Source organism: Notothenia rossii (genome assembly GCF_949606895.1).
Source record: "Notothenia rossii genome assembly, chromosome: 5".
In the NCBI taxonomy this organism is placed as follows: Eukaryota; Metazoa; Chordata; class Actinopteri; order Perciformes; family Nototheniidae; genus Notothenia; species Notothenia rossii.
Window position 1 is genome coordinate 9,089,682 of NC_136903.1, and position 26,295 is coordinate 9,115,976.

Sequence of the window (26,295 nt, forward strand, 5' to 3'; positions counted from 1 at the left end):
TAGCTTTTTGAGTTTTTCACAGATCTGCATGATCTGTCAAGCTGGCAACACGCTTCCTGCAGAAAGGCTCGGGTCCCTCACAGCCGCCTCACACATCAGACAAACAAATCATAGAATCATATTTTTCTATCATTGTAGAAATGTCTAACCCTTGATGAAATTAGACATATAGGCAAGGCTAGGCAAGGCAAGGCAAGGCAAGGCAAGGCAAGGCAAGGCAAGGCAAGGCAAGGCAAGGCAAGGCAAGGCAAGGCAAGGCAAGGCAAGGCAAGGCAAGGCAAGGTAAGGTAAGGTAAGGCAAGTTTATTTATATAGCATTGAGCTTGAGCTTTTCTGTACGCGACAATTCAAAGTGCTTTACAACACAAATTAAAATCCTTTTTAGGAATAAATACAGTAAAAACACATTATATAATGGCATTTTGCAACAGGCATTACAAAGCAAAGATAATCAAATAATAAAAATAAACACCACAGGTATACAATATATGTTTAAAAGGCATACTGTAGTTCGAAATATGATTATCTCAATTAAAAGCAGCGGCAAAGAGATATGTTTTTAGTCTCGATTTAAAAATAGTAAGCGTTTCTGCGGACGTGTATTAGATTCTTCTTTTTGATTCAATGAGTAGTACCTCAAAGATGTCTCTGTCAAGCACATGCTTGAAAACAGTGTTCAAATCAATCAAACAATCAGTCGATATATCAGCTGATCATCAAAAGAGGTTAACCCCCTTCATTTTGTGAAGTGGAGACTGGATTCAAGTACTTGTGAATGGCTCATTTGTTAAAGAAGTTTTAAATTCCTAACCCTTTTCTTTCAGAAGTCCTCGACGTCACCTGCGATGTTGAGTCTGCTTGTTTACTTCAGTCTGAGTCCAGCTTACGAATCCATTAATTAAACACGCAAACAACACAAGCTAACCCAGTTAAAAGCTATCCGAGTGTAATTAAAATTCCTCTGGATTGAAATACATTCTCCAGTGTGCATGCTAACGGCCCTTTTGGGAGCTTCTTGGACTAATCGGAGAGACTGAGAAGTGTGTTGCTTCTGCTAATGGGTGAACATATGATTTCACAGCTCCCAATGCGATTATGCTCTTATTAGGGTCAGACATTATAAAGACTCATTATCACACAGTTTTTCCCATCATGTTTGTGGGTGATATCTTTTTCGTCTCTTTTAGGGTGTGCAATCAGTTCCTTTGAAAAAGTGAAAGCCACTAGAGTGCGTGCACCCAGATGTCACCCAGACTTAATGACAAGCAAAGGTCTAACCAAAAAACACAAAAAGGAGATGATGCTCGCTTGGTTGGCTGGTTTGATGTTCAGATGGTATAATTTAAACATTTTGAGGCATCGTGAGTTTCCGACAAATTAAAACACCACGCATTTTAGGAAGACATCTAGTACACACTTTTCTTTCCGGCGATATATGTTGCTTTCAGCGTGCATGAAAACGAGACACACTTCACTTCAAAAATGATAGGTGTGAACCATAGACTGTATTTAAAGGTGTGGACACAACACCTCCCATTTTCAGAGAAGTAACAGGAAATGAATTGCTGCTTTTTGCTTTAATTAAACTGCTAAAAATAAAGTGCCAGACAGTTTGAAGCCTTCCTGCTGAGTCTACATTTGAATTAATTGAATAATGTGCAAGAGCTGAGTGATGTCAGTGTAATTAAACAAGCCATCACTGCAAATAGCTGGTTGAGAATTGGCTGTCTGAATCATACCATTGAAAGTGGGTACTTGGCAGTTTGATCATCAGTTGTTTTTATTTCTCAAAGCTGCAAGAAATTTTGTTTCCCTTCTTTGAATCCTGTGAAGGGCGACATTCTCAGTTTTTTATTTTATATTTGTTAACGAGCATTACATAAGTGTTTTACTTCTAATATCAACAGCATGTTAAATGTAATACCTGATATATAAGTCTTTATTTTATGGCTGTCACAAGTGTATTCACAGACCAAAACACATAAAGATTGTCACTATTGGGAGGAATCTAAACTTATTTCTTAACAATATTTTTGGCAAACACGCTTGTTAAAAAGTTTCCGCAGATCAACGGAGGACATAAATATGGATAAGTAAAACAAACAGAACTGAATATTTTGGCATCGACCAAAGTGAGAAGCTTATAATGTATGACTCATCCATCTGTCTTTATGCTTCGGATGGCCACACACGAAAACTCACACACACACACACACACACACACACACACACACACACACACACACACACACACACACACACGCACGCACGCACGCACGCACGCACGCACGCACGCACGCACGCACGCACGCACGCACGCACGCACGCACGCACGCACACACACACACACACACACACACACACACACACACACACACACACACACACACACACACACACACACACACACACACATACACACAGGGGTCCCCATTTCCTGTTCTAACAGATAAGCCGCAGACACGCTGAATTCTATCCACACAGCCTTCGATGCAGATAAAAGAGCTCACGATTGAGCGAGAGCATATGCATGTGCTGGTGGCATGAAGGTTACAGAGGGTTTATGACTGCAGGGATGTTAGTTTGAATCCCTGAATGAGCTTGGGGGCCGGTTAATGGCGTTTCCTCCCACTAAAAAGGTCCAATGAGGTGCCTTTGAGCAAGCCACGTTAGCTGCAGTTAACACTAGTGGCTCCCCTGTGCGCCTAATGATATGAATGTGAAGCCGGGTGTGTGGAAAAAACATTCTCTGAAGTGCTCATCGCCCCCTCACCTGCCATATGGAGAGTATATCTACAGTAATGATTCTGCCACATGATAGATACACATATGGGGTGTGGTAAGCAAACATATATGTGAGTTTACATAACTTTTGGAAAACTGAATTGCCCATGGGGATTAAAATCACAAACACATTGGAAGCGCAACAACAATGTTTTTTGCTGCTGATGACAAGGAATGCTATACATTTTACTGCGTTCGTTCTTTAACTCTGCCAAGCTTTGAGGTGGTTTTGGATCGAAAAGAAGAAGGCTCTTTTTTTAAACATTTATGAGCTGCAGGCCTGCAAAAGGGAGGTGTCATCCAACACAGGCTGTGGAGCAAACAGCCTCCCCGTACAAAAAAGCTCACTAAACAAATGGCACCAAAAGTTATTTTTCAGATGACTACTGTAAAAGGAGTCTTTGTGTTCTAAAAAATGCTCAAACCGAAAGTTACCTAAGTCCAGCAAAGGGAAGTGCTAATGGAAAGAAAGACTACGCAGTGTACCCAGTGGGAGGAGGGGATTTTCTAGTGAGCAACAGAAAGATGTATTTTGGGCAAAAGAGCTCCTTCTGGAGGTTTCTGATCCGCTGTTTCACCAGAAGCCATGGCTTTGAGTCTGGGCGTTGGTCTTGTTTCCAATAGCGTCACTTTGTGTGCGACAGCAGCTTCATAAGACCTTAATAACCTGTTTTATTTTTAACTGCCTCTGTTATTCGATGTGGCAGCACTAACTGCAACAGTCGTGTTCAATGAGAAGCTGCAGTCAAAATACAAGTGAGGATTTCTGACATACAATGGAGAAATGTGTTGAAATGCTTGTCAATGGAGAGCACACATGAGTACACTGAGCACCTCCATTAGCTGCAGTGCTGAACAACTGCTGATGGACATTTATCCTCTTGACCATTACCCTGCGCCTTAAGGAAACCCATTTGATGAATTTGAGTCAATTACAACACAATTATTCATGTGTAACTTCAAGCCTTTGGTGCTCTTACTATTTAACATGGTATGCTATGTCAGGGAATACAATACTGAATACATCTTCTGAATCCAACAACAGACATCCATTTTTAAATAAACATAACTCACTTTCTAATGCAGTTCTCTTCAAGGTCTCGCTTGTGAAATCAAAACGTATCCAAGTTGAGACATGAACTTTCTGGGTATATATTAGGGATGGGAATTTAAAAGCAAATATTTATTCGAATATTCGACCCCTATAGAAAAGGTTAACGTATTAACCGAAATGTACATATCCTATGTTATTTTGACAAGAAAATAAATAAATAAAATATATGTTCAAATACAGTAAGTATAGAAACCACGTCGAATTTGTCAAATGTATTGAACTGGTGATCCGCGTTTGAACAGTTGACAGCTATAGGCCTACAGCTTTCATGCTTAAAACATAACTTGGTTTTGAAATGAAAGAGGGATCATACACGAACAACATAAAGGGTCAGGGTACCGTAACCCTATTACAACAGAGATCAACAACCTGTAACAGGGGCTATGCACAGAATGCAGCTGTTCAATACTCATTCTTGTTTAAGAATATGAGCATGTCTACTCAGGTGAGAGGCGGAGGCAATTCACAATCAGGCCAGCTGTAGAGAAGACCCTCTCAGCTGGAATGTGGGCATAAGATGAGGTTTGAGTCTGCGTGATCTGCGTGTAGGGAGGGGCAGCAGCCATATCATTAGCTAGAACTAGCTAGATCTGATGGATTTGGACACAAACGAGAGTGAAGTATAACCGGACGCGAGAGAGAGATCAGCACCTGCAGCTCTGCCCGCTGTGAGGGACCGGTGAGCGGAGCAAAACACACCTTTAGACCTAACACACTTAGCTATGGCACTGTCATATACATTGAATTATTCCATTTGATCATATGTAATCAACTTAGGCAAAGAAAGATTAATCGTTCCCATCCGTAGTATATATGTCAGCGTCAGGATGTTATATTATAATGGGTTTTGAAACATGTGTGTAACCCAGTATGTGGGAGCTCTTCAGAATTCATAACACTGATCCTGTGAATCTAATGTAAATGAGTTCTGGCCTTTAGTTATGAATATATTCACAGTTGTTTATTAGAATTTGAATGAGGTTGACGGATTGAATTCCACAGGCTAAATAAGGTTGCCTATATAATTCTGACTACTAATGAATGATGTTCTGAAATGTACTGATTCTCGATAATCCTGCCAACAGCATACAGTGCCATCCAGCTGGCATTCAGATGTTTTGCGTTTGATTCACCAAGAATAAGGACCATGGAGAAGAAAAGCATCCAGAGCGCTGCACAGTATGGAAAGCGTGAATGATTCACTTTCAACGTCCTCAGCTGTGTTGCTTCAAAGCCAACTGTTTGGATTTGAGTAACACTACAGATATACAATAGTCGAGTGTTTTGGTTCAAACTGCTGCTGTGGTTCATGCTACACACTCCTAGAGCCAAATGAGGTGACCAGCGAACGTCATACACATATTTGTAATTGTTGTCAACTGTATATAAAATAGCCGAAATTATAGAAAACACCAACGTAATATTTCCAGAAAACATCTCTGTTACAATTGAATATGGATGTTCACAGATACATTTATATTATATGTGTATTTCAAATTGTTGTTTTGCAAACAGAGAACATTTTTAGTTTGGTGGACATTTATTAGATTGGGCCATAAAAAACACACATTTGTGAAAGTAGGATGGAGTGAAGGGAAAAGCCAAGAGAGAAAAGAGTAAACGTGCTTCATTATGAACTCTGACCTTTTTTAATTCAAAATGTTTTGTCAAAGCATCTTTGTTATCTGATCTTATTCCATCATGAGTTTGATAGTTAAAGGGGCCCTATTATGCTTTTTAGAGTTTTCTCTTTCTCTTTATGTTATGCTTCATAGGGAGTTTCTCTCAAACACTTCCCTACAGTACATGAAATGCCTCCATTGGACTCATTTGTTTACTTCCGTAACATAATGACATCACTATAACACTCGCCCTACTATTGGCTAACACTCCAACACATTGTACGTGATAGGCTAAGGGGCGGGACATCTCTAAGCGGTTGACCAATCACAACAGAGCCGGCCAGCTAACCAATCAGAGCAGACTGGGCTCTGGTTTCAGACAGAGGGGGAAAAGAGGTGCTGCAGCACAGGCAGTATGAGAACAATAAAGACCTTTTTGAACATTAAAGCAAGGAGACATGTCCCCTGAATATAAGCATAATATACAAATATATACAATGAAGTCACTGCATCCAAATATTTTGACTTTCTTTGACTGTCAAGTGTGAAGAAAGAGGAGAGTGGACAGAGAGGGCGAGGCAGGGTGGAGGCTGGAGGCCTGCTCCTGTTGGATTTGGCAATAACATGTACAGCTCTGCACCACCACAGCATCGTCCTCACACAATGTGTGTTCTATGTTTTCACAGTCATTCACTCAAATCCTTTACCATGTGCCTATAGGAGACTTTGGTGTGGCTGAGTTTCAGTGGTTGAACAGATGTATCTATATTTCACTCAACAATGCAATGGCGCCATCTTTTTTACTAAAAACTGTTTTTGTAGCTCAAGACAAGAAGAGGAGTATAGTATGTCTAACACAACACACATGTTTAGAGTTAAAGCCTCATTCATAAATCCAGTACAATAGCGTATTACAGGAGAAATGACCCAACTCCCCCATTTCTGTAGATGGAGTCACAGACAGTCTGTTTCTGGGCCAGCGAGTTTGTTTCCATATGACCCCACTGTGGAGCCGTATAGGAGTCAGCAGTGAGTTCAAACAGAGATCACCAGCAGTAGTTTATGACTTGAATTTAAAAAGATGTCTGAGAGGTCTTGGACATGGTGAAAGCATTATAGTCTGTGAATGAATTGTAAATCTGATAACTCCTCGTGTAACCCACCAAGAAGAATCCACATGTTTAATAAAAAAGACGTGTAGTAATAAGTGTCACGGTATCTGAGAACATGTTCCCAACCACGTTTAAATAAAAACATATCAACCTGGAGAAAAATACCTCCTTAATAATGAAGAAATACCTCTTTAATCATAATAAGGTTTTTCAATTGTCTACCTCTCTCGCGCCACACCCTGATTGGCCAAGAAGGAAAAAGCAACAAGCTGCCTCCAGTTATTAATTAGGATCCAACAGGTGATCTGAATCACCCTCCAATCCACACAGTGTAATTGACATTCAGAAACAGAAACATCAGTTCAAGTGTGAAACTACAAACTCTAAAAATCAAAATCCTAACTCACACTTCTATGCAGCTGTTTAACATTTTATTTCCACTTGAAAGTGCTGCAGAGCTGATCCCAGCATCAGCTCCCAAACTGAATCCACTCAGGAATGCTGGTCTGCACACGGAGACAGATGTCAGAAAACGGCTGGACATTCCCTGGCGGTAATGCACTATTTCACATTTCCAGACACCAGCGAAACAATGTTTTTATTTCAATGTGTGCTGGAATTTATCTTTCAGCACAACACTATAGGTGTCATGTCTTCTGCAGTGCTATAGTGAGGGAGGGGCATAGTGAAACATTGAGAAGACATTTGATCAGAAGAGTATGTTCGAACAAGTCCGTCAGTTATGAAAGAGGCTGATGGTTTCCAATTAGAGGAGAGGGGAAGGTTACAACAAGCTCAGGCTGTAATTTGTTTCATGCTACAAGCAGCAATGGCAGCCTGAAGTGGTCCTGTTTGTGTTTGGATTGCACTGCCTCTAATAAGGACATCCGTGATTACACACTAATCAATGATCTTTTATTCAGCCCCACTCTTGAATGTGTGCAATTTTAATCATTGTTCTCGTGCTAAGTACCGGGATAATTGCAATCCTGGCTATTTTTTACTTGTTTTGTTTGGCAGGGCAGTGAACCCAGTTTATTCCAGGAAAATATTTGTTCTCGAAAGTAGCTGCCAGTTGAATGATGCAAGGTTGCAACAACAGAAAGCTAGAGTTAAGACTTCCACCGAGATACAGAAAACGACAACTTACCAAAGGCAAATCTTTACTCACGCAGAGATAGAAATGTCTCTCTCATAATTCAGATTTCATCAGATGTTAGCATCCACCAACACTCAACAGTGATCTGCTGTCTCGTTTGATCATGTCTGGTTGTAAAGTAGACAACAGGTTTAGCTTATCGTTGTGGTTCTAAAACTTTTTTTAAAAATTGGAATTACATCTAATAATAGGGAAATATTCCTATCTTAAGGCCCTGACACACCAAGCAGTCACCAGAGAACTCGCCGACGCCGTGTTCTCTTGCGTCTTGGCCATGTGTCGCACTGGAACACACCGCAAAGACTTCAGCCGAGCACGTACGAACTGCGCATGCGTGAGTGGCAATAACTCTCCTTACCAGCAGGCGGCGGTAGTGTGTATTCGTCATTCAAAAGAGGCAACAACCGGAACAACCGGAAGACAGAGAAGAAGAACAGACTCCGTGATATGAACAAACAACAAATAGCGTGTGCGTTCCATTTTCACTCTCGTCCATCGAAAACATGTTTCGTGCGGTGCTGGAGCTATCAGCCATTGGAGTGTTGCTTGTGGAAGACATTCTCAAGCAACCGTTTCGCTTCTCATGCACTGATTCGCTAGCTGAATAGCCAATCAGTGTGATTTCTTTGGCCGTCGGCCTTGAAAGGCCAAATAAGGCATGTCACGGCCGACGGTGCGGGACACATCAAATTGAGTTTGGGCGACAGGGCACGCTTCGTCGTCCGACTAACAAAAAACGGCCTGGTGTGTCAGGGCCTTTAGAGTTTGGAACACACTTTCCAGGGATAAGATATTTCTATTTCACCGTCTGCTACAGTAAAGTAGCAAAGCCTTCGAGTAAAGATTCAGACCCACCCTCTTTAAACTTGCCTTCCCATCCATCATGTCTCCATTGAGTCATAACTTAAATCAGATTCTTTACTTATATCTCTCATTTGAGACTGATGCTGATAAAGGATCCTAGCTCTCACCTGTACTCACTGGCTGAAGTGGAAATAGCACATGGTCTTACGACTTTGAGTATGGACTTTCACAGATGGAAGCCAGTGAGTTTAAATGTGAGTTTAACACCCTAGGTATAATTTTAAAGTATTTAGGTCCTTTATTGGATGCCACAAGACATTCCCCTGAATACAATTTGACTAAATGGCGTTCTGATTATATGACACATTTCACTTTTTTACACATCTAAGAACAGCTTATGCGTGAAATGGAAAGAGGGTAAACAAGTACCAGGAGAATGCTCCTTTTCTTTAAAGGAATTTGCGTTAGAGAATCAGGATGTACAAGCATGTACAATGTTTCCCCTAGACTCGCCTTAGGCTTATTGGTACCTTTATGTCTAGCAAAAATGATCTCTCACACTGTGAATTAGCCATACAGCCTCTGGAGGTTATTAAACCAGGGTTGGACCACATTTCTGTCGAATTGGAATACCTGGACAGTCCAAGTGTGTCATTGGTTTGCAAAGAAGAAATATAGAATCTCTCTCTCTGGAAATGGCTCCAAACGTCTAAGAGCATTGCAATAAATCTACACCGAAGTCAACAATGTTCAAAACACCTACACTGTCTCTGGGATCACTTTTACAATCGGGATTTGTCAAAAGAGAAGCTTGGGAATGCGTTTTTGGCTGTAGAGTGACAGGATGCTCCAGGGTCACGCGTGGTCAGCTTCCCTGCGCCGAATCCTTAAATTCCCCAGAGCCTATTCCCATGGCCCAGTCAGGCACAATATGATACATCTCACTGCATAGTTGGCCACCAAACTACTGGTTGCTTTCAGCATGCACACATCACTCCTTTCTTCTGCTTTTCTTCTGGTTTGGCTGCTCATTGTTGACTTCAGCTGTTGTTGCCAGTTGCTCAGAGATTTGTTTCACTCCTAATCTTGTTCCTCCTCTGTAGGATAGTTTATGTTCGCTGTTTGTTCAATCAAGCCTGTGATCATCCTTTGAATTTAGGCTCAGAAAAGGATCAAAAGATAGGAAATGTCTGTCCCACAATGTCCAAATATTTTCCTACTGTCTGCCTCAATAGTGTGTTTCCCATCAGTTCTTCACTGGCTAGGTTTTGCTTCTCTCCACCAACACTGTTCTTAATGGGTTCAATTACTAATGGATGTAATATTCAATGAGACAGCACATGATATCATCTTAGAAGAGGAGGAAACACTTAGTTATCATGTAATTGTTGCCCACAGTACATCATCTGAGTCTGTGCTCACTTCAGAATATTGCATGATACTAGCAAGAACTTTTGAACATCTGTTTTGGTACTCCATGTGTGAAAGATTCAACACATGATTACACAAGGGGCTTGGTTTTCTGGCTTGGCGGTGACTCTCAGCTCCACTGTGCAGCTGTTCTCAGCTTCATGCTACTGCAGGCGGCCGTACAGTCAGTCAAACCAATCTTCATGGGACACGTCATTTCCGATGGTTATTCTAAGCCTTCATAACTAACAAGATGACGACATTTTCTCGGCCTCCCTAACACTGGGATCTGTGTGAACCGCAGCACAGACAAAACACACACACACCCAGAAATGCCCCACCCTGGATCCCCTTTCCTCCCCCCTTCCCCTCTTTCGTCATCTACATGTGAAGCAACCTATTCTTTTGTTGGTTCTCCAGTCTGGCTATATTTATCTGGAGCGAGCTATTCCAGACTGTCCTGTGCACGCTCCCGGCCCCCTTGATTCTGTCTGAACCCAGCCTGTAATGAGGCCGTCTGGCGTGAAATTACTCAGAACACTTCACGATCCCTCTGCGATGCCGATGAAGATTCTGAACAGGATGGAAGTTGGCGCGGATCTGAATTTATGTCAGCATGCTGTGAAAAGTAGCCCTCATATCTGCAGAGTCCCGCTGCCATGTTGTGGAAGTGGCAGAGCAGGAGGCTAGCTATTTGGATAAATATGAAAGGGGGATCTGCAAATTCATTTTTAGCTGCAAAGTATCCTCATTTGAGATAAAAACTATTGGGTGTAGATTCGTAAGAGTTCTAAAAACGATTACTTATTTTGTTTAGATGTGTACCATTTTCAATGATTTTCAATACCAGTAATCGTATAGTGGAAGGTCCTTTGCGCATGCATTAGCGGTCTAGTTTAATTGACTTTTTATTGCGTTATAAGGCATATTTCTATCAACCACATTTGATAACATGTACATTTTAACAGGATGATTTAACTGACTATTCAGCTTCAGGAAAATCTGATTGTAATCACAGCAATGGATGCCACAAGACGGTTTCTTGTTTCTGTTTTGATTGAGAGAGAAAATGACAGTATGATTATGCAGGTCAATTTCTTTGCAAAGTTATTCATCATGTTTTAAGTGTTTGCCAGCTCAACTTGGTTAGAGTGTCAACATGTCTGACTAAATGCAAGTAGAAAGGTTTATCTAGGACAGGGGTTCCCAACCTTTTTTCCCAAGAGCCCCCCCAAATGACTCCTGTTGGGGGGGGGGGTGCGCAACAGCGGTAATTCAAGTTTCAAAGTTTGTTAAAGGAGGATGAAAGCATAATTAAGGAGCACTATTGGAGTGACTTTGATGGTTATTGGACTCAGGATTAATTCATTTGGATTCCCGCTGTATGAAGAAATTAAAGGACGGCGCAAGTGGAAACAATTCACAAAGGGATTAAACGGTTTAAAACGCATGCTCAAAGTAAGCCGGATTTTGCCGATGTGTTTATGCGGATTCAAAAGTCGTAAATAATCTACAAAATGGAGGAGACCGATCTGATCAGAACAACTGACAAATAATCCAACTGAGACCGGCATGGACAATGACTCTGTTTTAAAAATGGAAACTTTACGGGCAGAAGAAACATTTCTATTAAAGAAATAATCATGCAACTCTGTCTAGTGCTGCGTACCGGTACGCCGAACTGGTACTGGACTTGTAAAAAGTTTTGGTTCAAGTCCGGTTAAAACCGGAACGTCGGGAACCGGTACTTGGACTCGAAAAAAAACTAGCACTCTTACGTATATTCTCCTTTTTGTTCTAAACCATCTAAAACCTTCCATAGATCGAGAAATTTGCGCTGAGAAAAGACGAAAAACATCGTGTCGGCTTCTGATATGGCGGCCATTACTGAACTCACGAAGTCTCGCAAAATATCGCAACTGCTCGCGAGATCTGTGTGACGTCAAGGGAAGCTAGCGATGTGATTGGCTTAGACATAGTGGACAGCGTGGTCGAGTAGTAGTCACTACAGTGTATACTGTATAGTAGGTGTGTAACACGACGAGTTTGAATTTGAGTTGATTATGAGTTTATTTTCAATTGATAACTAGCTCACAATAAGTTCACTTTAGTTACTCACACAACTTGACACAAGCCATGGGTTCAGGTCCAGACTTAAAAGTCCGGACCTGAACCTGAACCTCTGGAATTGAGTCCGGACCTGAACCTGAATGTGAGTCCAGGTACGCAGCACTATTTATGTCTTTTTATGCTTTTAATAGCTACTAACTTCAATTGTTATTCAAATGAATTAATCAATAATTTTTTATATTTTATTGTAATGTAGAGACAAGGCTTTTAGTGACAATCATGTATTGCGTTACAATTATATGTAAAAAAATAAAATAAAATAAAAAAGTCTAAATATGATATTTGGCCTCAAATCATCTGAGGCCTGGCGCCCCCCCTGCGATCTTTGGCGCCCCCCAGGTTGGGAACCACTGATCTAGGAGATTAAAACTCATTCGCCTAGTCTTGGAGAAAAGTCGTTTTCGAACTACAGAAATAAACGAATAGTTTGGAGTCAGATGTCCCATGATTCAACACAGCGGCCTTGTGCTCATGAGTCATACACCGTCTGAGCTGGAGGGAGTCCCTGCACTCACAGTGGATTTCTCTATATTTAAAAAAAGTGAGTCATGTTTACGTGTGAGCTTATGTCCCTGCTGGATAGTGCTATGTAGAACATAACCCAACACATGTAAAATGCAATATAGAACATTAATATTAAAGATGTTTTCCATTTTTGCCCTTGTTTCATTTGATGTATTGGAGTCCCTGCTGTGGGTGGCTTATGCTTCTTTCTAAACAGAATTCCCCTGGAGTCTGAGGGTTGCTGAGAGAATAAACATAAAACACATCTGATAACAAACCGGTCTCGCAGTAATTGCGGCACCCTGGCAGTCTTTCACCGCAGTTGTTTTGTCTATATTAGGCAAGAGAAGCGGCGGGACAATTTGATGAAAGCTTCCAGGTTTGGCTCGCTGCTAACTGACCAAGCCCTCTCCAGATGTCTGAGGGGAAAGCTCAGGCATTTCCTAACAAGTCTCAGATGAGTCAGCCCAACACTGGAAACATTTCCCATGTTGCACGCTGCTTTTCCAGTGCCTGATCAGCCTTTTGTTACCGCATTGGCCGCATTGGTTTGATTCCACTGATCAGAGCATGTGAGCTACATGCGATGCAGAGCGTCCATCAAAGCAAGCATTGTTCCTCAATCTGATTTAGGCATTAACTTATATCATATGATGATGTTCGATAACAACATCTAGTGATAATACCACGATAACACTCATGATAAACAGGAAGAGGAGATCTTGAAAGATAATAAGGGGTAAGTTAATTCCATAACAGCCCTAGGGTGAGAAGACATTTAGTTTTTTCCTTTTAATTTACTTACAATGGATAAGAGAAACAATGGCAGCCAGAATAGCACATTTCTCTCTTTTCAGACAGAAGATGATAAACCAGATTCTCCCAAAAAAAATTTAAAAAGAAAAAACCATAGAGGACATTCATATCGAGACATCTGGTCATGCATAATTCCTCCTTATTGAAAACTTGGCAGTTTTGTGATGATGAGAATTTTCTCTAGAGTTTTCATTTTGGGCACTAAACTCCCCAACAGCTCTTATCGAAAATAAACACGCAGAGTTTAGTTGCTGCAGTGGGGGAAGAATTTAAACCCGTTTTACTCGGGGTCAGACTCACGTTCCTTCAGATCTGCCCCATTGTCGTCCTACACGTATCCTTAGATGCATCTGGTCTTGTCTTCGATCTTCTGCACCACTGTCTGTTTGTTTTATTATTATTTTAAGATTTTTAACTGTTATTATGTTCAGTAATTGACATTAATCTCATCTTATATCCTGTTGCCTGCTACAAAGAGCCACTATCCTCAAAAACATCATGAGCAAAATGTAATAAACTTTCCAGATTTCTGAGTATGTCAAGCTTTTGGCCAAAGGCACATCATTTAATAGGACTTTTTGTTCCAATCACTTTTTCTTTGTCCACTGTTGGACTCAAACTTCAGCTGTACTTTAGATCAAGTGCTTTTTAACAAATGTTAGGAGGCTAACACGCTAAACTATACAGATGAAGATTGCTAGATCATTCCTGCTACAAATATGCATGGTACTGTTGGAACATAAAAATGGTAAGCAAATATCATTGTGAGAAGTATTACAAGCATACATATTTCTGTAACATGTCCACTCTTTGTAAAATCTGCTAAATACATCTGTTACATTTTTGTATTCTGTTAAATGGGTCCAACACAAAAAAACATTAATAAAACCTGGCTACCTGTTATCGTAAAACTCAAAGTGTTAATACATGTGGAGACAGTACTTTCTGTCAGAATGCCACTTTCCAAGACATTTCACTTTTTTTTTACATTCCAGCCCTCTTATGTAAATGTTGACTATTTTCCTCTATTTCCGTGCAATTCTAACCCCATGCTTCTGCTGCTGTATAATACCGTGTCCTTAAAATTACCTATGATTGCACTGCGACAAGGCAATCACAGTTCAAAAACAACATTTGAAATCCCCAAATTGACGTAACAGACCTGAAACTTCAGTGTATCATTCGTCACTAAATTGCTGTGAAACCCCCTTTCACTTACTTATCTGATTGACATGCAAAGGGTTAAAACAACATGGGAGCACACCATGAGATGGCCTTTGACCCTCCACCTAAGCAGAGAATCTGGGGCTGTGTTTATGTACAGAAACTCTTTTGTGTACACACCCAGGGCTAAATGAGGTCTGTGTGTGGGCCGTCTGCAGATCAGGGCCCTAAAATATAATCCGTTCAGCCTGCCGCTGACAGCCAGCAACCTCAAAGAGAGCAATGTGGGAGAGATCATCTGCCAGGGGACTATTGAGTCCTCAAGGAGAGGGACAAGTCATTTCTTGTTGACTGTTCTTGCATCACAATGAGAAGAAACTGTGCTATTATGTGAGTCAATCAACCCTCAGTCAATTTGAAAGCAACGCCAATCACACATTCAGAAGGAAGGCAGAGTTTCTCTCTTATTTCGAAGGTTTTTTGCTTCTGGCACATCTGTAGCCCTGTGAAGAAAAACTGGATAGCTTCATCAAATAAATCTTCTGCTTTAAACGATTCTTGTGATTTAATGCAAATACTTACCTTTGTAGTTTACAACATTGGACTCTTCTAGTAAACTGTTAAGATCTGGGAGGCTTGATAAAACGTGAAGGGTCAGATGATCGAACTGGCTTTAAAGAAACCCGTGGGCAGGGCCAGATTAACAATTTATGGGGCCTTGGGCTGAAGGTGTGCTGATGGGACCCAACCTGATGCACCAGACGGTTTTGTAAATATAGCTATTAAACAAGTTGTTGTTGGAAATTGGTTTTGGAAAGGGCTGGCACTTTCAAACAATACTTTGCAGATGATTTGATGAACCATTTGTCTATTACCCCCAGTTGGAAGGTACAAACAAAATCAAGAAAAGCTGTCAGTTTCATACTTTTCTCTTTTCTCTATTAAGAATTTCTCCAGTTCGGATTTGACTGATGCTATTGCCACATCCACGCTGAACTCTCTAACGGCCTGCTGTTTTTTTCCTGATCAGTCGTCTCACACGCACCAACACCTAGCCCTTGACAGGTCGTGGATTGATCTGAACAATATTGGTTTGGACACAAATGCATTACTTGAAGACGAATGGATTTTTTGTTTGATCTTATAATAAAGCTAGAATCCAGATGCCATGCTTGGTAACTTTTGGTGTATTTCTGCACATTCCTCTTTTACTCTGTATGGACTCATTTGGATTCATAATTACGTTGTGGGGATTTAATCAAGCAAACAAGTTGTGTTATTCTAGCTGAAATACAAACCTAAATACTTAGCATTACTTACTTGGCATTAAAACCATTTTTAAAAAAACTTTTTGGTCCCCCTTAAAAAGTTCTCTGAGGATACATAATATAGAAGTTATTGTATTGTGGTTTCAGGGTGCATGCATTACTAACAAACTATCACATTACCACAAAGTAAAAACCACACAATGAACCTGGATCTTTTGGGAATCCTGGGAGTCTGAAGACCCCGGGGCAGCTGCCTGGTTGGTCATCTAGCCCTAAGGTTAGCCAAACCTAAAAATTAAGGTACGTGTTGTGATGTCTGTGTTTGCTTCCCCTGTCGCGAGTTCGGATCACTGTGATGATACATATACCTAAATAATCTGTGGAACCTCAGCTTTAATCGGATGTATTGTATCTGCAGCTACGATAAGTAATAAGAGTATCTTTTATCTTGAGTTTTGTGCCAAAGTGTGTTAGCATTTTTCGCTCAGGGGTCATTTAGATGCTTCTTATGAGACTTGTGTTTTGTTTTGGTAAAAAATGTTTGTATCGTAAGTTAGCTGACATTATTCCCATTAATCTGGTATAACACATTAATAGGTTCTTAAATATTAAGATCCCCTGAGACACAGTGTCGAAAAAAGGACCCGCCGAGGGGGACCTTGGGGCTTAACAGGTTAAGTAGAGAGAGATGACTAGTAATATTAAAAACCATTCTCTTGTAAACAGCCACCAAAGACTGATTTAGAAGTTTAACGTTGATCAACCACTTTCTATGGCGTGTTTTGATCTTTCCATTGGTATTGCTCTGTGTTCAAATCTCCGCTGTTACTGTTGTCAATAGGTTATAATAACATGACGAACAACAACCACATTAACCAGAATGTTCCTTTAACTAGCTGTAGTGTACATGTGTGATTAAATGGTCATGAACGCAGTCTTTAGCATTTTAAATGTAGCTGGCATGCTTACCTTAACACAGCAGCTCGCTGTGAAAGGGCAGCTATGGCATAATGTCTTGTTTAAGGACACCTTGACGGGAGTTATTGCTGTTACAAGAGTCAAACCTCTCGCATTTCCATTATTGGAACGCCGATGTAATCACCGGGCAGACATGCTGCCCACCCTGTTGCTGAGGGACAGATATAAAGAAATCTACCTGTGGTAACAAGATGAAGTTATAGAGAGGAAAGGAGCGGGGTGAGGCAGGTTGCTCATACAGCTAACTTTAGATTCTCACAATGATGTTTGCCGGGGGCCAGATTCCCCAAAAAACAGTTAATAAACCATGACTCACTGAAACGTTCTCTCTGAAAGTGGCAGGATAGCGACCAGGCAGGCAGAAGTAAGGGAGGTTATATCATATTAGAAGTGTTATCAATATTGATTGTCTTCCTTGCTCGGAGAAGTTGTAAGAGCCTCATTTTCATGACGCCAACAGGAGGAGGCTCTCAATGAGCACGATGTCTTACTGACTACAAGAATGACTCGTACATTGCACGTTTTAAAAATAAATGAAGTTGTTTTAAAGCTGAGCAACCAAAGTTTATGATCTTTCAAAAAAACACTAAAGAATTTACTGATACCATCATACAGATGTTCTTCTTCTTGCTCCTTTTTGACCATGAAAGGTATGTGACATTCAATCAGCTGATTATTCATTTTTTGTGTAAAGGTCTGTGTTGGAGGTTCTTGCACCTAAGTGATTTAATTTAATATCTAAAACTCTCTCCTGAGAAATGTTTCATGACTCTAAAGAGACTATTTTTTGGTGGGATTCTTAGGCCCTTTTTTAGGTATTTCCAAAGACAGAAAGCAGTCAAGGTACCACGCATTCTGCTCAGCATTTGTATAAACACTCTGATTTTCTTGTTTGGATTTTCTCCAAAAGTCCCATTTTTTCTCTGTCCTAACATTCCGTGGTGTTTAAACTAAGAGGTGAGGAGAGGGTCACCAAGTGTCTGTGGGACAAGCACAATCAGCTGAACTCTAATCTCATCAATTTCCCAATGCCAATATTGAATTTATTAATCTTCTGTGCAGACACTTGTAGTCACACCATTTTCCCTGCCAACTCTCAAGGAGCACAAGGAGGCCTTGTGTACAGACATTTCACGAAGCCAAGGCACATTTCATATTTATTTTTTCTTGTTACCATGGCGACATTATACTCTAGGGGAGATAGCAGGCTCATATACAGTCTTGGGATGCAAATCCCATCGTTAAGCCTTGCAATTGAAAATGCAAACACATTCAGGATGCAAGACATGTCTAAAACACTCACCAACACACAAAACACGTTAGACAATATTTGGAGTAGATATTCTTGACTTATTTTACACTTTTTAACAATTTAAAATAAGCCTTTTCAATTAGGTTTGAGATAAATCAGTCAATACCCTTTTAGCATTATCTGGTAGCTTTATACATCATTATTTCTGCCAAAAGTTGGAAGTGTTTTGTTTTCTCTCCATTTCTGTGGTTTGCTTTTCTCTTCATGTGTTGGGTCATATTCGTATTTTTGAGAAAATCCATATTTTATAGATGGATTTCCAGAGAACAAGACAACACAAAACAAAAACAACAAACAGGGGGCTTTGTAGAAAGCTTGGTAATGGGGCGAGAAATAACTCATTAACTTTTCACACTGTTTGACCAACAGAGGGGAGTGGCGGCTGACACGGCTCCCCAAGGAACACAGAACTTTCTAACAGATTTACATAACAACCGCAAACTTTGTGGGGCAAACAACAGATAGCAAAACAGGAAAACAACTTCAATTACCATGCCAACCAACAAAAAGCATGTCCTGGATAGCAATTTATGGTTTGGAAATAAGTATCCTGCCAATTGTTCCAAACCTGGGTAAAGTGGCAGTTAAATAGCAGCCTTGATGGCGGCTGAAGGAATTCAGAGCTGCAGGCAGTTTTAAAGACTCTGAACAGGAACATGTCATGTCCAATTTCAGATTCAACCGTGATAAAGTGAGCATCCCTTGAAGTCCAGTCACATTGCTGCTGAATACAGGAACATTTGGTTCTAATGGAAAAATGTTCCTTTTCAATCATATGGTGAAATGGTGCTCACTGAAACATTTGGTAGGCAACATACGTTCGAATCAATCACAGATGCAATGGTGAATTGAGGACAATGATCACCAGAAGGTTAAACAAGCAGGTCGGTGAAACATTTAATCTTTTACCTTAGTGTTCTTATATTTCCTCCACTTATTCCATGCTAAGAACTGTGTAGTATTTATTTGGTAAGCTCTAGTGTCTCCTGTTATTCAGAAGCAGACATAGGCTGTCTGAGAGGAAGGGGTGAAGAAAAAAGCACCGGTTCAATGTGTTGGGGCACTGGCACACACAATGCTTTCTAGAAGGCAAACTATATGGCTGAATCAAGTTTTCTGTACTGGAAGGTCACCTTACAGAGCACTGAATCAACTTCTCCCAACTAGGAGGGCACCAGAAGGTGCTAAATCAAGCTTTCTCCACTGGAAGGGCATCATAGAAAGTAGGACTGTGCAATTAATCATATTTTAATCGCAATTACGATTATTTTGCTTTGCTAGGTTGTGACAGTGCACTGCAACATATTTGATCTAATTTATTTATCATATTATGTTTAGTAGCTTGTTGAAGTGCGCTCCCAAATATTTCTTGATCTTGTTTATTGGTATTTATTATTTTGATATTATTTATTTTATTTATTGGTTTTTCAGATGAATTCTACGTTCAGGGTGAACAGTTAAAAAGATACTGTTCAAATTATTATTTTAATTTGTTTTAAAGTTCAATAAATTGATGTTTTCAAAGTCAATGAATAATCACATTTAATAATCGTGATATCAAATACGATGCGATAAGCGGGAGAAGATGGATGGATGGATGGATCAGTTATTCACCAAAATAATCGTGATTATGATTTTTGCCATAATCGCACAGCCCTAATAGAAAGCACTGATTCAAGCTTTCTTTCTCTACTGGCAGGACACCCTAGAGTGACAGGATCGTGTTTCCTCCAATGGAGAGGCATCATTGAGATGACTAAATCATGTTTTCTCCACTGGAAGGCCCCCTAAAGAGCACTGAAATACGTTTTCTCCACTGGTAGGGCACGAAAGAAGGCACTGAATAAGTATTATGTATTATGTGGCAAAACATGAAAGTGTGAAAGCATGCAAAAGTGTTAGGTTGCAATAAAAACTTGTGGAAAAAATATAATTATAGGTGAAGGCTTACTGTGTTTATGATTTGATTATAATTGCTTGATTCCTCACGAGGTTGCAGACTGTAAGAAGAAAGGTGCCAATGACTTGAACACCCAGGCATCTACACATCATGTGGCGCATGCCCTGTGACATTTGAAGATGTAAACACAGGGGAAATGAATGAAATGAATCCCTGTGTAAGCCTTCGACAGAGTTGGAGGAAGAGTCCGCCACACAGCTGGTGGCAGGCATTTTGTCGAGCCAAGGGGGGCCAAAATCTAATCAAAGACTTGGTACATCTGGTCAACATTAGCAATTAGTTCTCCATGGTCAGTGGGTCTACTGTTCACACTAAGGCAGCGAGGTTTGTGCCAGCACATATTGAGATGAGGAGAAATTGTAACTGGGTTTTCCAGTTTTATTCTGCTTTTTGAAATGGAGGAAAAGTTGATTTTGGACATTTGGAAACTACATGTGCTGCACCATCTCACCAACATAGCCATAATGCTAACTATTCTATGTATATTTGCATAAATATTGCAATATGCAAAAAAGTTTCTTTGAGTCATCAGCAAAAGCAATGTGACCACACTCAGACCGCCGACACTGTTTGCACGGTGTACAACAAATTATTTAGAGCGGGGGTGTCGCCGTCACGCAGTCAGTGGGGTTTATCTATAAATGAGCAAACAGAAGGGCAGATGAGTCTTTCAGTGCTCGTGGTGAACAGATCACAGTGCCGACGATGTGAATCCAGCTCTCCAGCTGAGCTTTGATTCTGTGCCACTGAAACAAAGCGATGCTCCCCCGTTCAGATCAAGAGACACTTCTATACTTTAGCTGCCAATAAGACACTCATGGAGAGGTTTGCCTCTGACTTAATTGGAGTGGAATTTGCAGTGTGACTTTCAAGTTCTGACAGCTGGAGGAAGACAATGAGCTCAACAGCTGCTCTAAGTCCAAGGCTGATGCTGCCAATTCGCCATATGTACAATTTTGTGCGGAGGTGAGTTGGTAAAGCTGCTGTTTCAACTATCTGCCTCACCCAAACACTAACTGTACTCACATTCGCGAAGATTAAGAAGCATAATTCCTGCATCAAGTCATACTGAGAAAGGTACATCTGTGGCTGAATGTACTCATGCAATATGTGTCCATTGTATGAGCCTTGGCCTCCCAGCATCCCCCTCTCCAACACGCACACTGCCTCCCTCACTAGCCCCCTTTCTCACTCTCACTTTCATCTCCCCTCTCTGGGTGGATAAGGAGCAGCTCTGCCTGCCACTGTGCACTTCCCTCTGAAAGAGCCATTCATCGCTGCCGGCGCAGGGACCTCGGCTCACCTCCTATGCACAGAGGGTTTCAACCTCTCTACCTCCTGGCTTTTGGCAACATGCATTCAACGCAAACATTCTCAAGGTAAAAGCTCTGACACACGCAGAAGGTCAAAGGGCTGAAAGGCGGAGAAAGAAAAAACTGCTTTGGATGAAAAACTGACAGACGTTGTCTCAAACCTTGGACCAGGGTTAGGCACATATTCCCCTTTGTGTATTGAGTTTCTTCCAAGAAAAAATAATGTTTCACTACCGTGCAAAGACTGGACAGCACTAGAAATAAAGAAAACATCATGGAGAGTTTTCTCTAACTTTCTGCTCAACTGGTGCAAGTTATAGGGAAAGTTTCTGAAGTTAATTTACTAAGTTTGAGGCATCAGCGTGTCAAGCATTGATTTATGCATTGGGGAAGCGTGCATCTCTCACAGAGGGGGAGAAAGGGAGAAGGGGGGAACAGGAACCTGACAGAGTGATTTGCAGTGGCACTTACCTCCTAGAGCGGGGCTGGGGAGGCAGAGCAGCAGGGTCAGAAAGGCACCGACCAGGACCGAATGCATGGCTCTCATATTTTCGTGCTGAAAGTTAAGTCCTCCACTCTCACGTTAAAGACACTCCATTCAGAAGGGGACTGAATGAGTTTCCAGTTTTGGGACCTGCTGCAGGATACTCCTCCATGTAAAGGGGCTGGGCTGGGGAGGGACGATGAGAGAGACGCCCTCTTACAAACCCCCCCTCTCTCTCCAGCACACACACAGACTTCTTTAGATGGAAAAATCCAGAGATGGCAAAAGTACACACAACCTTTACTCAAGTAGAAGTACAGATACTGGTGTTTAAAAATAACCTGGTAAAAGTAGAAGTACTGACTAAACTTCTTTACTCAAGTAAAAGTAAAGAAGTATGGGCATTGAAATGTACTTAAGTAAAAAGTACCCACATCTGTTTTAAAGAGTACCTGACCTCCCTTTATATTAATAGAACAATAATTTCATTGTTAGCTAATGAATGTTTCCATGGTGACCAACGGCAACATGACAACGTTTTCATTGGTCCCTCTTCTTTAGAGAAGACCAGGAAATGATGGATACACGGATCGTGTTCAAATCCATAGGCACGCAATGATTCTAAAGAATAATGATCACGCCACCAAACACACATTCAAACTAAAGTGTGTTAAAAATGTAAGAAGTAAAAGTAAAAAATAGTAACAATGGTAACACTTTACATTAAGGTACACAAATTAACCATCAACTAGTTGTTAATTAACATGCATATTAGCAGTATATTGGCTCTTTATTAGTCATTATAAAACACTTATTAATGCCTTGTTCTAAATGACCATATTATACAAGTAATAAGACATCATTTGAGAGTTTTTCCTCAATAAACCTCTAATTAGTGCTTAATATAAAGTGTTACCGTCAAAATAAGTAGTGGAGTAAAGTACTGATACCGGAAAAATGTACTTAAGTACAGTAACGAAGTATTTGTACTCCACTACTTCCCACCTCTGGAAAAATCATATCCTGCCTCTCCCTCTCCGCAGCACTTACACATTCACAAGTGCAAGAGCTGTCAGTATACACATATGCGCAAAACATCACACATACAAACACATTCACACATATCTGTTTTACCCCTTGAATCCAACAAGCAACACCGCCTTTCTCTCAGTCTGACTACTTCTGAAATCAGGGACGTGCACAGACATTTGGAGGGGCTATTGCTCTAAACTAGAAAAAGGGCCACCCCCCACCCCCCGAAAACGTAAGAACTTTTTATAAAAAAAGAAAAATGAAAACCAGGGAAATTGTTTGTTTTGCGGTCCATATCTCATTTAACATATCTAATGTTAGGAACTATTAAAGACAAAATGCGGACAATTCTGTTTTAATGTAGTTTGACCATTGTAACGGCTGTGCCTTAAATAAACTCATTAATTGATTAAACCAACTCAAAACGCATTATTCTTGTTCTTATCATTCTTTATGAGCGCAGTAACGGTAAGGTATCTAATTACTTATTTATTTAGTATTCCATAACTTAATAACAGAGATGGTCAAACTTAAGTTGAGACATGGCAGAAATCCTACAATGAAGCGGGACAGTGAACTGTTCACCCGTGAGAGGGCAATCAAGAAAAGAGAGCGAGCGGTGAGGGAGTTTACGAAGCAGATGAAAAGACACAGAAAGACAGAAGCACAATAACAAGTATATTTAGGTGTAAATAACCGACGGTGTCAAGAGGAAGTAAAGTCCCCTGGTTTGTCCTCTATACTCCAACTGCCATGAGAAAACTCAAAATCAATTCAAGCATATTTAAAAACGGGGACATTTCCGGGGACAGATTGACCCGAGGATTGGCCACCAAAGCCAGGCAGGCACATCATAGCCACATGAGGCCGGACCGGACTCGGAGGGCTTTCCTTTGCTCTCCAGCTGTCAGATTGTAAACAAAGTCACGTAGATGACAGCGCTGTCTCTACAATACTAATTGTGGGCTTATCATGTTTATTCGGCCACAACAGAAAAAAAAGACTTTCGCTCTCTCCAGAGGGGCAGGTCAGCCAACAAGTTCAAAAGGGCCGTTGCCCGGGCAACATTAGCCCGTACCTGTGCACGTCCCTGTCTGGAATAGAATATCTCGGCTTCTTTTGTCTCACTCAGTAATTGGAATGGCCTTTTGAGACTACCACTGCCTTCTGCACGGATAAACCTTTTACTTTTAATTAAAGACAAATCAGCTTGCTCGACTCTCTTGGCACTTAATCTTCCAAGCCTTTCCCTTGATCAATGTCTTATTCTTTATGTTTTTGTTCAACAAACCTGCTACTGAAGTTAATTAAGCTCACACTTTAGCGTGGAGAGGCGGTTTGTGTTGCATTTGCGTTCACTATCTCCGCTTTATTGATAGGGCAGCGACAAAAGAGCTAAAGTTATCTGAGGCACTCAGAGTCTTTACTCGTGGTGAGTGCTGTCGCTGGCTGTTCTCCACTTGGCTTTTACTTAATTTCTTTTTTCTAATGAACATGCTCACACTTCTCCCTAAGATTGGTATTTTCTGGTTGGATGCTAAGATTAAACATCAAGTCTACTCTCACAGCTTCAACGTTCAATTCCACCTGTCTCATAGTTGGCTAGTTGGCAAATTATTTATCGTTTTTGCAGACGGCTGAATACAATTAGAATTTCCTAAACACTTCCTTTCAGGTGTGGAATAACACAACAGCAGTATTTCACTGTTGAGCGAAGCCCATGCAGTGCAATTAGTTTTCTTTTCAACTGAACAGACAATTCTTCAGAAATTGCCTTCAAATTAGCTGAACATCAAAAATGATAAACCCTTCCAAAGCAGGAGAATGAGACAACAAAAGTGGATCATTTTTATCTCAGAAACTTGCAAAATGCATCAAAAATATCAAGTGTCATACTTTTACTCAAATCGGGAGAGAACATGATATCCACACAGGAATATGACTTTCATCTGACTCCTCTGATCTGTGCAGAAGAGAACAAGTTCCCCCTCAAACTAAATCTGAATATGTCTTTTTCTTTGAATCAACAGCACCTCCAGTGGCAACAGCTCTGCAAAAAGGTTATGAGTGTGTGTAAGGAAACCTGTAAAATAACACATGGCGCCTGTAACACGATCAGGCAGGCAACCTTTTCGGAAACCTCGGCTTCCCTGATTATTTCAGCGTGACACGAGTTACAATTAAAATGCTCCCTGTGAGCTCAAGCCAACCGTTTGCACCAATGACAAACCCTTGCCTCCCTGGGGAAGCTTAAAGGGCCCGGAGGGATGTCACCCACTGATATGAGTGGGCTCCTGCCATATGTGAGCACACAGGCTGTCTTATATAATCCACAACACCAGTGGCCCCCTTTAGCGTAAGCACTTCAGCTGATGCAAGTAGATGTGTGTAAACCCCTTTTTATCAAAACAAGATGATGCAATTCACGAGATGTTTTGGGGCTTAATAACGCATTGAAATGCTTTGATTTAAGGTGTCCTGCGGAGTTCTTTATTGTCAACAACAACAGGGTTTGGTTTATATTCAACTATTCTCACCTAAATATTAAATGTGTCCTTTAGGCCTTGAACATGTTGAATGCATTTCCCACCTTATAAAAAGCCCTTTTAAAACTTAAGACACCTGTTTACATATTTTCCTACTCTTTCAAAGCGGCATGTCTACATTTTTACTGTGAACCTGTAACAAGTTAACTCTCCACACATGTTAGGAATGTCCATCTTTCTGGTGGACAAATTGAAGACTCACTAATGGAACCATAACACAAAAACACTTGTGGTAAAAATGAAATTAATAAAAAACAATTTTGGATGTTTTTGGCCACTTGGGGGTACCAAAACAATCATTCGCTGCGGGATACATCTTGATCTTAAACTGCTAAATGCTCAACTGTGTTCAACAAAACCTTCGTGGCACTCAAACTGTTGACATTCAGCGAGTCTTTCAGAGCTTTATTGCTGAAAATAGCTTCCTGTTGTGTCTGGAAACAAAGTTGATGAGCTAATGCTGTAAGCTATAACATGTAAAGTAAAAGAGAATAGAATGGTCTGAACAGCTGAATTGTTGGTGGTTATTCTGCATTGACTTAGTCATTTAGGTCATTGTTGCTTCTGCCAAGAAAGTCATGTTTAGCCGGGTCTTTTTCGTTTGTCTGTTAGTCAGTCTGTCAACAGGATTACGGAAAAAACGGATTTCATGACACATGGTGGGAGGGTCTAGCATTGACAGAAGAGTAACTGTTTAAATGTGAAACGGATCTGACTCACGGTGAAGGATACACACTTACACGTTATTATATCACGTGTCCTGTCTCAATGACGTCACAGACA

The 26,295-nt window shown here is 40.8% G+C and overlaps 1 protein-coding gene across 1 annotated transcript in view; it reads right to left on the bottom strand.

Moving 5' to 3' along the window:
- Positions 1-22,060, bottom strand: part of cspg4 (chondroitin sulfate proteoglycan 4) — a 74,164-nt gene extending 52,104 nt beyond the window's left edge. The window contains exon 1 of the mRNA XM_079681096.1: positions 21,922-22,060. Coding sequence (XP_079537222.1) covers positions 21,922-21,997 — 76 coding nt within the window. The 5' untranslated portion in view covers positions 21,998-22,060. The remainder of the gene's footprint in view (positions 1-21,921) is intronic.
- Between the last annotated feature and the right edge of the window lie 4,235 nt (positions 22,061-26,295).